Source organism: Mus caroli, unplaced genomic scaffold, assembly GCF_978045245.1.
Source record: "Mus caroli unplaced genomic scaffold, Mus_caroli_1 scaffold_1, whole genome shotgun sequence".
NCBI lineage: Eukaryota > Metazoa > Chordata > Mammalia > Rodentia > Muridae > Mus > Mus caroli.
This window is the reverse complement of record NW_028227256.1, coordinates 17,417,931-17,430,352: the sequence shown is the minus strand read 5'-3', so window position 1 is coordinate 17,430,352 and position 12,422 is coordinate 17,417,931. Positions and strand designations below refer to the sequence as shown.

Here is a 12,422-nt window from a genome sequence, read left to right as displayed (position 1 = left end):
TGCTGTCTTTCTTCAACTGGATGTTTTTAGCTCCCTTGTCGAAGATCAAGTGACCATAGGTGTGTGGGTTCATTTCTGGGTCTTCAATTCTATTCCATTGGTCTATTTGTCTGTCACTATACCAGTACCATGCAGTTTTTATCACAATTGCTCTGTAGTAGAGCTTTAGGTCCGGCATGGTGATTCCACCAGAGGTTCTTTTATCCTTGAGAAGAGTTTTTGCTATCCTAGGTTTTTTGTTATTCCAGATGAATTTGCAGATTGCACTTTCTAATTCGTTGAAGAATTGAGTTGGAATTTTGATGGGGATTGCATTGAATCTGTAGATTGCTTTTGGCAAGATAGCCATTTTTACAATGTTGATCCTGCCAATCCATGAGCATGGGAGATCTTTCCATCTTCTGAGATCTTCTATAATTTCTTTCTTCAGAGACTTGAAGTTTTTATTATACAGATCTTTCACTTCCTTAGTTAGATTCACGCCAAGATATTTTATGTTATTTGTGACTATTGAGAAGGGTGTTGTTTCCCTAATTTCTTTCTCAGCCTGTTTATTCTTTGTGTAGAGAAAGGCCATTGATTTGTTTGAGTTAATTTTATATCCAGCTACTTCACCGAAGCTGTTTATCAGGCTTAGGAGTTCTCTGGTGGAATTTTTAGGGTCACTTATATATACTATCATATCATCTGCAAAAAGTGATATTTTGACTTCATCTTTTCCAATTTGTATCCCTTTGATCTCCTTTTGTTGTCGAATTGCTCTGGCTAGGACTTCAAGTACAATGTTGAATAGGTATGGAGAAAGTGGACAGCCTTGTCTAGTCCCTGATTTGAGAGGGATTGCTTCAAGCTTCTCACCATTTACTTTGATGTTGGCTACTGGTTTGCTGTAGATTGCTTTTATCATGTTTAGGTATGGGTCTTGAATTCCTGATCTTTCCAAGACTTTTATCATGAATGGGTGTTGGATCTTGTCAAATGCTTTTTCCGCATCTAACGAGATGACCATGTGGTTTTTGTCTTTGAGTTTGTTTATATACTGGATTACGTTGATGGATTTCCATATACTGAACCATCCCTGCATCCCTGGGATGAAACCTACTTGGTCAGGATGGATGATTGTTTTGATGTGTTCTTGGATTCGGTTAGCAAAAACTTTATTGAGGATTTTTGCATCAATATTCATAAGGGATATTGGTCTGAAGTTTTCTATCTTTGTTGGGTCTTTTTGTGGTTTAGGTATCAGAGTAATTGTGGCTTCATAGAATGAGTTGGGTAGAGTACCTTCTGTTTCTATTATGTGGAATAGTTTGTGAAGAACTGGGATTAGATCTTCTTTGAAGGTCTGATAGAACTCTGCACTAAACCCATCTGGTCCTGGGCTTTTTTTAGTTGGGAGACTATTAATGACTGCTTCTATTTCTTTGGGGGATATAGGGCTGTTTAGATCATTAACCTGATCTTGATTCAACTTTGGTACCTGGTATCTGTCTAGGAACTTCTCCATTTCATCCAGGTTCTCCAGTTTTGTTGAGTATAGCCTTTGGTAGAAGGATCTGATGGTGTTTTGGATGTCTTCAGGATCTGTTGTTATGTCTCCTTTTTCATTTCTGATTTTGTTAATTAGGATGCTTTCCCTGTGCCCTCTAGTGAGTCTGGCTAAGGGTTTATCTATCTTGTTGATTTTCTCAAAGAACCAGATCCTTGTTTGTTTGATTCTTTGAATAGTTCTTCTTGTTTCCACTTGGTTGATTTCACCCCTGAGTTTGATCATTTCCTGCCGTCTACTCCTCTTGGGTGAATTTGCTTCCTTTTGTTCTAGTGCTTTTAGGTATGGTGTCAAGCTGTTAATGTGTGCTCTCTCTAGTTTCCTTTTGGAGGCACTCAGAGCTATGAGTTTTCCTCTTAGAAATGCTTTCATTGCGTCCCATAAGTTTGGGTATGTTGTGGCTTCATTTTCATTGAACTCTAAAAAGTCCTTAATTTCTTTCTTTATTCCTTCCTTGACCAAGGTATCATTGAGAAGAGTGTTGTTCAGTTTCCACGTGAAGGTTGGCTTTCTATTATTTATTTTGTTATTGAAGATCAGCCTTAGTCCATGGTGATCTGATAGGATGCATGGGACAATTTCAATATTTTTGTATCTGTTGAGGCCTGTTTTTTGACCAATTATGTGGTCAGTTTTGGAGAAGGTACCTTGAGGTGCTGAGAAGAAGGTATATCCTTTTGTTTTAGGATAGAATGTTCTGTAGATATCTGCCAGATCCATTTGATTCATAATTTCTCTTAGTTTCTCTGTGTCCCTGTTTAGTTTCTGTTTCCATGATCTGTCCATTGCTGAAAGTGGTGTGTTGAAGTCTCCCACTATTATTGTATGAGGTGCAATGTGTGCTTTGAGATTTACTAAAGTTTCTTTAATGAATGTGGCTGCCTTTGTATTTGGAGCATAGATATTCAGGATTGATAGTTCCTCTTGGAGGATTTTACCTTTGATGAGCATGAAGTGTCCCTCCCTGTCTTTTTTAATGACTTTGGGTTGGAAGTCAATCTTATCAGATATTAGAATGGCTACTCCAGCTTGTTTCTTCATGCCATTTGCTTGGAAAATTGTTTTCCAGCCTTTCATTCTGAGGTAGTGTCTATCCTTTTCTCTGAGATGAGTTTCCTGTAAGCAGCAAAATGTTGGGTCTTGTTTGTGTAGCCAGTTTGTTAGTCTATGTCTTTTTATCGGGGAGTTGAGTCCATTGATATTAAGAGATATTAAGGAAAAGGAATTGTTGTTTCCTGTTATTTTTGTTGTTAAAGTTGGCATTCTGTTCTTGTGGCTGTCTTCTTTTAGGTTTGTTGAGGGATTACCTTCTTGTTGTTTCTAGGGCGTGGTTCCTGTCCTTGTATTGGTTTTTTTCTGTTATTATCCTTTGAAGGGCTGGATTCGTGGAGAGATAATGTGTGAATTTGGTTTTGTCGTGGAATACTTTGGTTTCTCCATCTATGTTAATTGAGAGTTTGGCTGGGTATAGTAGCCTGGGCTGGAATTTGTGTTCTTTTAGTGTCTGTATAACATCCGTCCAGGATCTTCTGGCTTTCATAGTCTCTGGTGAAAAATCTGGTGTAATTCTGATAGGCTTGCCTTTATATGTTACTTGGCCTTTTTCTCTTACTGCTTTTAGTATTCTATCTTTATTTAGAGCATTTGTTGTTCTGATTATTATGTGTCGGGAGGTATTTCTTTTCTGGTCCAGTCTATTTGGAGTTCTGTAGGCTTCTTGCATGTTCATGGGCATCTCTTTCTTTAGATTTGGGAAGTTTTCTTCTATAATTTTGTTGAAGATGTTTGCTGGTCCTTTGAGTTGAAAATCTTCATTCTCATCCACTCCTATTATCCGTAGGTTTGGTCTTCTCATTGTGTCCTGTATTTCTTGGATGTTTTGAGTTAGGATCTTTTTGCATTTTACATTTTCCTTGATTGTTGTGCCGATGTTCTCTATGGAATCTTCTGCACCTGAGATTCTCTCTTCCATCTCTTGTATTCTGTTGCTGATGCTCGTATCTATGGTTCCAGATTTCTTTCCTAGGGTTTCTATCTCCAGTGTTGCCTCATTTTGGGTTTTCTTTATTGTGTCTACTTCCCTTTTTAGGTCTAGTATGGTTTTGTTCATTTCCATCATCTGTTTGGATGTGTTTTCCTGTTTTTCATTGAGGACTTCTACCTGTTTGATTATGTTATCCTGTTTTTCTTTAAGGATTTGTAACTCTTTAGCAGTGTTCTCCTGCAATTCTTTAAGGGATTTTTGTGCTTCCTCTTTACTGTCTTCTACCTGTTTACCAGTGTTCCTTTGTATTTCTTTAAGTGTGTTATTAAAGTCCTTCTTGAAGTCCTCTACCATCATCATGAGATATGCTTTTAGATCCGTGTCTAGGTTTTCCGGTGTGTTGGGGTGCCCTGGACTGGGCGAAGTGGGAATGCTGGGTTCTGATGATGGTGAGTGGTCTTGGTTTCTGTTAGTAAGATTATTACGTTTACCTTTCGCCATCTGGTAATCTCTGGGGTTAGTTGTTGTCGTTGTCACTGTTTAAAGATTGGAGCAGAAGCGGTGTTCCACTCACCAGTAGTGTCAAAATCCTGTGGCGGGGGTCGTGGGTAGCTGGCGGTACCCTGGTGCTGGTCCAGCCGGAAGAGGCCTGTGGTCCTACTCAGGCCGGTTTTCTGCTTCCCTAACTAATGCAGTCTCTGTTCCCGTGCGCAATTGGATTGGAGCAGAAGCTGTGTTCCACTCACCAGAAGTCTTAAGATTCTGTGGTGGGTGTTGTGGGTAGCTGGCGAGTGTCAGCAGATCCAGCACCCTAGCTACCCCGGTGCTTTTCTGACCGGAAGAGGCTTGTGGCCCTATGTAGGCTGGATTTCTCCCTCCCCAACCAAAGCAGTCTCAGGTCCCGCGTGATTGGACTGGAGCAGAAGCTGTGTTCCACTCACCAGCAGTCTCAAAATCCTGTGGCGGGGGTCGTGGGTAGCTGGCGGGTGTCAGGTGACCCTGCGCTCTAGCTACCCTGGTGCTGATCCGGCCGGATGAGGCCTGTGGCCCTACTCAGGCCGGTTTCTGCTTCCCAAACTAATGCAGTCTCAGGTCCCGCGCGCAATTGGATTGGAGCAGAAGCTGTGTTCCACTCACCAGAAGTCTTAAGATCCTGTGGCGGGTGTTGTGGGTAGCTGGCGAGTGTCCTGAACCATTCATTTTTATATAAGAACTTTTCACTGAGAAAATAGAAAAAAAAAGGAAATGAGAGTCTATGAATCATAGAGATATTTTAATTTAGGAGACACTCACAAATACTTTGAGTGCCCTTGTAGACACATAGTCCAGACATTTGCATTTCATTCTCTTATCTCTGTCCCCCAGGTGGCTGTACAGGTGAATGACATACCAGCCTATTGTTCAGGCTCCTGTTCTTTCCAATACCAGCAAGAGTCAACTCCCAGCGTGGATCATGTGTGGTACTCCCTTGGTATGATTTAGATATGAAACTTAGACTCACTGATTTCCCTAGAGGCCAGGTAGTGTAGAGTCAGCATGTTCAGTAGAGAAAGATGGGATGGGGGTTGCATTTTAGTTCACGTAAGGGAAAGGATATTGTTTGTTTCTTTCTTTTTCTTTCATGTACATCAGTATTTTGCCTGAATGTGTGAGGGAGTCAGATCCCTTGGAACAGAAGTTATAGACAGTTGTGAGCTGCCATGTGGGTTCCTCTGGAGGAGCATCCAGGGCTCTTAACTGCTGAGCCATTTCTCCAGCCCAGACATTGTTCCTTCCTTGAAATGTATGTGTGTGAGATTATTATTTTCCTTCATTTTGATCTTCCTTTATATTATTATTGGCTGATTTATTCTTATTAAGTTATGGCATTTCATTGCAAGTTTGAGGAAATTGAGGGTGGAGACTGTGTATCAGAATAGTAAATGCAGTTGTCTGAGTGAGTCAGCAGGAGATTTCTTCAGTTTTGGGAGAGGAAGCTAAAAGTGAGCAAGCATTTGATGGTGGAATGAGTGTTAGCACTGATTTGGTGTTTGACATTTTCTCTCCCCTCCACCCCCTTTAGGAAGCAATGTAAACTTGCTGGTTCATTTTACTGGAATTGGTTTCCCTAGAGACGCCCAGTTCTTACAGGTCACAGTGAACAAAACTAGCTGTGAAGTTCTTTTCTCAAACGAAACCAATGTGGCCTGTGAGCTGTCCCTGCTACCAGTTGGAGTGCACCAGATTTTTATGCTGGTGATACCGTCAGGCCTTGCTGTTAATGCCAGTGGAGAAGACCTCCTTCTGCATGTGGAACCCAGGCTGGATGCTGTGGAGCCTTCTACAGCTGCAGAGATTGGTAATATGGGCGGGGCTACACTGGGTACCTGCCCTCTGAAGCTAGAGTTGATAGGCAGAAATCTAGGCCTATATGTATTGTGATTTACAGCTCTCTCTCTCTCTCTCTCTCTGGTAGAGAATTGAGTTTATTTAGGACATGGGGAGGGGAGTTAACAGAATAGCAGAGGCAGAGAAAGGCAAAGTGAAGGAGAGAGTAGAGAAGAAGTAGAGGAGAGAGGGGAGAAGGGCATGGGGGGTGAGCAAGGGGGCAAGGGAGAGAAGCAGGACTGAGAGAGTAAAAGCTCTTTGATTTTTGTGAAAGAACACCTTTAAGCCCTGACATGGTCGTTTGTGGCAAACTAAGGTAGAGTTTGGCTAGTGATGTCTTGTATAATTGGAACATGAAGTCACTTTAGTGGCTATTCATCCTAAAATCTCAAAGATGCTAAGTGAGTCGTGCTAGTTTTAGGAGAAAGGTGACTTGCCTGAACCTCACAGAGAGGGAGGTGGAGCTAAAATACAAACCATAGTACTAGGCTGTTAGAGCTCCTAGGTTCTCTGTGCTTGGCTGCCTTGCCTTTCAAATGGCCCAATGGTGGATCGCTTGATGTAGCCTTCTGTGAGGTAAATGACTCAACAGATGGCAACACACCTTTAAAAGTAACAGCTTGTGGGAAGTGTAGAGCCCACTAACAACATAGTTTGGTTTTTTCCCCCATAACCCTGTTCAGTATTCTTAGGCACTTGGCTAGCATGAAAAGCCAACTACTGTTTGCACAGTGCAAGACCAGAGGACAGTGAGTCTTATCAATATCAGGCCTGTGGATTGGCTCTTAGGTCCATGGGAAAGTAAAGATCTTTCTAAATCTTGTTACTTTCTGAAGAATGCTTCCAGTTTAGAAAAACTACAGCTGGGCTATAGCAGGCTCCTGTTTGCTAGAGTTGTTACCTATAGAATACAACGTACATTCCTTTCCTTAGTCTTTTGGATTTTTGTTATTGTCAGTTCTGGTGGCCAGAAGCCTGTAGCTCAGAATACATTTTCCATTAATTAATTAATTAATTAATTAATTAATTAATTAATTAACTAATTCACTTTACATCTTTTTGGCAGCCCCCTTCCCAGTCCTCTTCCACAGTCCCCCCACCCTTTCACCTCTGAGAAGGGTGAAGGCCCTGTGGGTACTAACCCATTTTGGTACCTCAAGTCACTGCAGGACTATGTACATCCTCTTCCACTGAGGCCAGACAAGGCATCCCAATTAGAGGAACAGGATCTACAGGCAGGCAACAGAGTAGGGGTAAGCCCCCACTCCAGCTGTTGAGGGTCCCACATGAAGACCAAGCTGCACATCTGCTACATAAGTGTGGGAAGCCTAGGTCCATCCCTTGTATGATCTTTGGGAGTCCCCAGGGGTACAGATTAGTTGATTTTGTTGGTCTTCCTGTGGAGTTCCTATCCCCTCCAGGACCCTCAAATTTTCCTTCCCAACTCTTCCACAAGGGTTACTGAAATCTGTCCAATGTTTGGCTTTTGGCCTCTGTATCTGTTTCAGTCAGCTGCTGGGTGGAGCCTCTCAGAGGACTAGACTCCTGTCAGCAAGCATAAGAGTATCATTAATAGTGTCAGAGATTGGTGTTTGCCCTTGCTATGGGTCTTAAGTTGGGCCTCTTATTGGATCACCATTCCCCCAGTCTCTGCTCTATCTTTGTCCCTGCATTTCTTGCAGACAGGACACACTTGGGTCAAAAGTTTTGTGGATAGGTTGATTCCCTTATCCCTCCACCGGGGGTCCTTCCTGGCTTCAGAAGGTGGCCTCTTCAGGATCCATATCCTACACTACTCTGGGTCACCCTCAAAGACTCCCTGGAGCCATCCCCCCTCAGAATAGAATGTAAAGTGGTGTGTTCTAGTGAGAGTCAGTGTTAAAAGCCCAAGTTTGATTGAATTCTGCTTTGCCTTGGGAGAGAGAATCAGCAGGCCTACCCCTTTTCATCTCCACACAGAATAACAACCTCTTTCAGTGATGTCAGGAAGGAACAAGGAGTAAAAGACCATATTCTTCATTATCCAGTGAATTATTGGCTTGAGAGCAGGGCTTATTGCAGTCTTCTAATTAGATTTATTAGAAGTTTGATCTTACAGAGTTCCTTGCCCAACTCAGGCCAACTGCTAGATGGTAGACACCTTTCAGATAAACAGGTGCCTCATTCAGTTGCTTGCCCTACATAGAGTGATTAGCACAGGTAGGGGGCTCACTGCCCCAGTTTGTCTGGGATTGACAGTGCTCTCAGAATGGAAGACTTACGGTTTTAAAGACTGAAGAACTCTCAGTGCAAAGAATCAGTTCCAGGAGAACTGGAATGTTATGAAAAGCCCTGTCAGGAAATGGATCCGCTAGAGATGGGGAGGAGACTGAAGGGCTTGGAGAATCATGCACCATTCTTTCACACTGCAGTCAAGGGAGTGAATCTCTTAGAAGGGATGATTTCAGATGCACGTGAAGATTCAAGCGGTGGGATCTGGGAGAGGCTCATTTCCTCTCTGGGAATTCCATCCAGACAGTGGCAGTGCTCACTGAAGCCTGTAGGGGGAGCCATATTGGGTAATGATAACCTTGAGTGCTTCAAGTGTGGCCCGGGGCAAGTGGTATCTATATCACCTGGGAACTTGTTAGAAGTGCAGTCTTCTAGACCTCCCGAGTCAGTCTGTATTTTACCACAATCCTCAAAATGCCTCTATGAAATGTCTAGCGTGTGAAACCCTGATTTGGGGATTTAAAGAGACGCAGGAGAGGCATGTCCAAAGAAATTTAAATAACAGCGGAGTACAGAATGAACAAGTATAAAAATGAGGTCTGTAATACTCAAAGTCACCGCTTATCTTTGTCCTCGAGCGTCCTCAAAAGAGGTTTTTGAGGACAGTCTTAGCTTTTCTTACAGACAGTTAGTCTACTTTTGTGCAAAGATAGAGGCTGCCTTCTCCTTAGTCAGAGACTCTCATGAAAACCACAATTTCAAATGCGAATGGTAAAGTCTTACCACCTCTAAATTCCCCACACCTACCCTTGACAAAATCGTGATCATGAGATTATTGCATCAGAAACTCTTAATGTGTGGTATGGTAAGTCAAAGTAGTGATGCTCTTGGATAGGTAGTGGTAACGGTGTGAAGAGGGAAGGACGACATTGGTGGGATAGGATACTCATCAGGACTCACTGGAAGCACGACATAAAGGACACTGGAGAATAGAGGCCATTAGAAAGTGAAGGAGCAAGCCTGAGGGAGGCCTTGTGGGAGAGAATGTGGTACAGAAGAGTATGGTGGCATCTTGATTCAAAAGCAGCTTGGCTTGTTCAGAAGCATCCTGGCACCGCTGTGGCTGGAGGAAATCTCAGTGTACATTTGATTTGCATTTAATTCATAGTCAAAGCTCTTGAACCTATTTTTTTTTCATGTGCTTATTGACTATTTCTATTATCATCTGTTCATGCACCCATTTAACATTTGCATTATTTTTTTCTGTGATCATTTTAAAAAACTCTTTATGTATTTATGTATTCTTTATGGATATTTCTCTATGGTCACTTCTTTTTTTTAACAAATTTTTTATTAGATATTTTCTTCATTTACATTTCAAATGCTATCCCGAATGATTCTGTTTTGTAGCCTGTCCTTTTTTTTTTTTTTTTTTTTTTTTTGAGACAGGGTTTCTCTGTATATCCCTGGCTGTCCTGGAACTCAGTTTGTAGACCAGGCTGGCCTCAAACTCAGAAATCCGCCTGCCTCTGCCTTCCGAGTGCTGGGAATTAAAGTGCCACCACGCCTGGCTGTAGCCTGTCTTTTTATTGTTTTCCCTTTTGCTATGGAGCCTTTTAATTCGATGTGATCCTGTTTCTATTCTCATTTTTTAAAAAAGCTTTTGGAATGTAAAGAGCCATCACTATGCTTATACATATTTTTATCATTTCTTTTCTTCCTGAGATTATAATAGAACTTCATCTCTTCCCCTTTCCTTTCCTCCTCCCCAGCCCTCCCGTATGCACCCCCTGCTCTCTTTCAAATTCATGGTCTCTTTTTTACTTTAATTGTTAAATGCTTATATTTGAAGTATTTTCCCTGTTTTCCTTTAGTAGGGTCACACTGTTAGGTCTTACATTAGTGTTTTTATTTATTATGAATTGGTTTTTGTACCAATTCATAGGTACATAGGGATAGATATTATTAATGCTGGTGATAGAGAAAAAAAGAGGCTATGTTCTTGGGTGGGTGATTTTGATAAATGTATAGGATCTACATTATATAAAGATGAGAGTGGCATGAAGAGGAATGGCAGAGTTTCATTCTTATACACGTGAATATATAATTTTCCTAGCAACACTTCCTAAAGAAGATTTTCCCCAATGTGTTATTATTTGCATATTTATCAAGAATCAGATGACTGTAGCTGTGTGGGTTTATTTTTGGGTTCTCTACTATGTTTTATTGCTCAACCTGTCTGGTTTTCACTCAATACTATGTTGTCATTATTATGGCAATTTTAATCTTGTATTTGGATATGTAGCGACCATTTTACATATGCTGGAAAATATAGTAGCATACCTAATTAGAAGTAGAATTTCAGAGACAGGGCTTTACACACACTTGAAATTTTTGATAAAGGGCACTAGAAACATTTCTTAGTGGTTAAAGTATTTGCTATAGAGAGTTTAAATCCCAAGAAGCCAATGGAAATACCAGGTGAGCACATATCCTGTATGTAAACAAACCTGGAAGACAGAGACTGGATTCCTAGAGCAAGCTGACTGATACAGCTGTCCACATCAATGAGCTCTGAGTTTGATTGGGAGAACTTGCCTCAGTGAATAAGGCGAAAGAGCAATAGAGACTGACTCCTCACAGCAACCTCTGGACTCCACATACCTGTGCACACACATACACATGTACCCACACATGCAAAAACACTCATATAGACACATGCACACGACACACACAATTGAAAATAAAATAAAATAAAATAAAACACTGATAAGTAAGTATAAAAATACTCTCTTTAAAGTTTGTATAATTTTTATTTTTTTTATTTTTAATATTTTTATTACATATTTTCCTCAATAACATTTCCAATGCTATCCCAAAAGTCCCCCATAGCGCCCCCCACTTCCCTACCCACCCATTCCCATTCTTTTGGCCCTGGCATTCCCCTATATTGGGGCATATAAAGTTTGCAAGTCCAATGGGCCTCTCTTTCCATTGATGGCCGACTAGGCCATCTTTCGATACATATGCAGCTAGAGACAAGAGCTCCGGGGTTCTGGTTAGTACATCATGTTGTTCCAACAATAGGGTTGCAGATCCCTTCAGCTCCTTGGGTACTTTCTCTAGCTTCTCCATTGGGAGCCCCGTGATACATCCAATAGCTGACTGTGAACATCCACTCCTATGTTTGCTAGGCCCCGGCATCGTCTCACAAGAGACAGCTATATTTGGGTCCTTTCAGCAAAATCTTGCTAGTGTATGCAATGGTGTCAGCGTTTAGAAGCTGATTATGGGATGGATCCCTGGATACTGCAGTCTCTAAATGGTCCATCCTTTCATCACAGCTACGAACTTTGTCTCTGTAACTCCTTCCCTGGGTGTTTTGTTCCCAATTCTAAGAAGGGGCACAGTGTCCACACTTTGGTCTTCATTCTTCTTGAGTTTCATGCGTTTAGCAAATTGTATCTTATATCTTGGGTATCCTAAGTTTTGGGCTAATATCCACTTATCAATGAATACATATTGTGTGAGTTCTTTTGTGATTGTGTTACTTCACTCAAGATGATGCCCTCCAGGTCCATCCATTTGGCTAGGAATTTCATAAATTCATTCTTTTTAATAGCTGAGTAGTACTCCATTGTGTAAATGTACCATAATTTCTGTATCCATTCCTCTGTTGAGGGACATCTGGGTTCTTTCCAGCTTCTGGATATTATAAATAGGGCTGCTATGAACATAGTGGAGCATGTGTCCTTTTTACCAGTTTGGACATCTTCTGGATATATGCCCAGGAGAGGTATTGCTGGATCCTCCGGTAGTACTATGCCCAATTTTCTGAGGAACTGCCATACTGATTTCCAGAGTGGTTGTACAAGCTTGCAATCCCACCGACAATGGAGGAGTGTTCCTCTTTCTCCACATCCTCACCAGCATCTGCTGTCACCTGAATTTTTGATCTTAGCCATTCTGACTGGTGTGAGGTGGAATCTCAGGGTTGTTTTGATTTGCATTTCCCTGATGATTAAAGATGTTGAACATTTTTTCAGGTGCTTCTCTGCCATTCGGTATTCCTCAGGTGAGAATTCTTTGTTCAGTTCTGAGCCCCATTTTTTAATGGGGTTATTTGACTTTCTGGAGTCCACCTTCTTGAGTTCTTTATATATATTGGATATTAGTCCCTTATCTGATTTAGGATAGGTGAAGATCCTTTCCCAATCTGTTGGTGGTTTTTTTTGTCTTATTGATGGTGTCTTTAGCCTTGCAGAAGCTTTGCAGTTTCATGAGGTCCCACTTGTCAATTCCTGATCTTAC

General features: G+C 41.5%; 1 protein-coding gene across 3 annotated transcripts in view; it reads left to right on the top strand.

The window, feature by feature from the left end:
- Nucleotides 1–12,422, top strand: part of Pkhd1 (PKHD1 ciliary IPT domain containing fibrocystin/polyductin) — a 544,477-nt gene that overhangs the window by 75,107 nt on the left and 456,948 nt on the right. For all 3 annotated transcript variants that reach the window (XM_029477026.2, XM_021159032.3, XM_085835877.1), the window contains exons 26-27: nt 4,899–5,004; nt 5,596–5,871. In XM_029477026.2, coding sequence (XP_029332886.1) covers nt 4,899–5,004; nt 5,596–5,871 — 382 coding nt within the window. The remainder of the gene's footprint in view (nt 1–4,898; nt 5,005–5,595; nt 5,872–12,422) is intronic.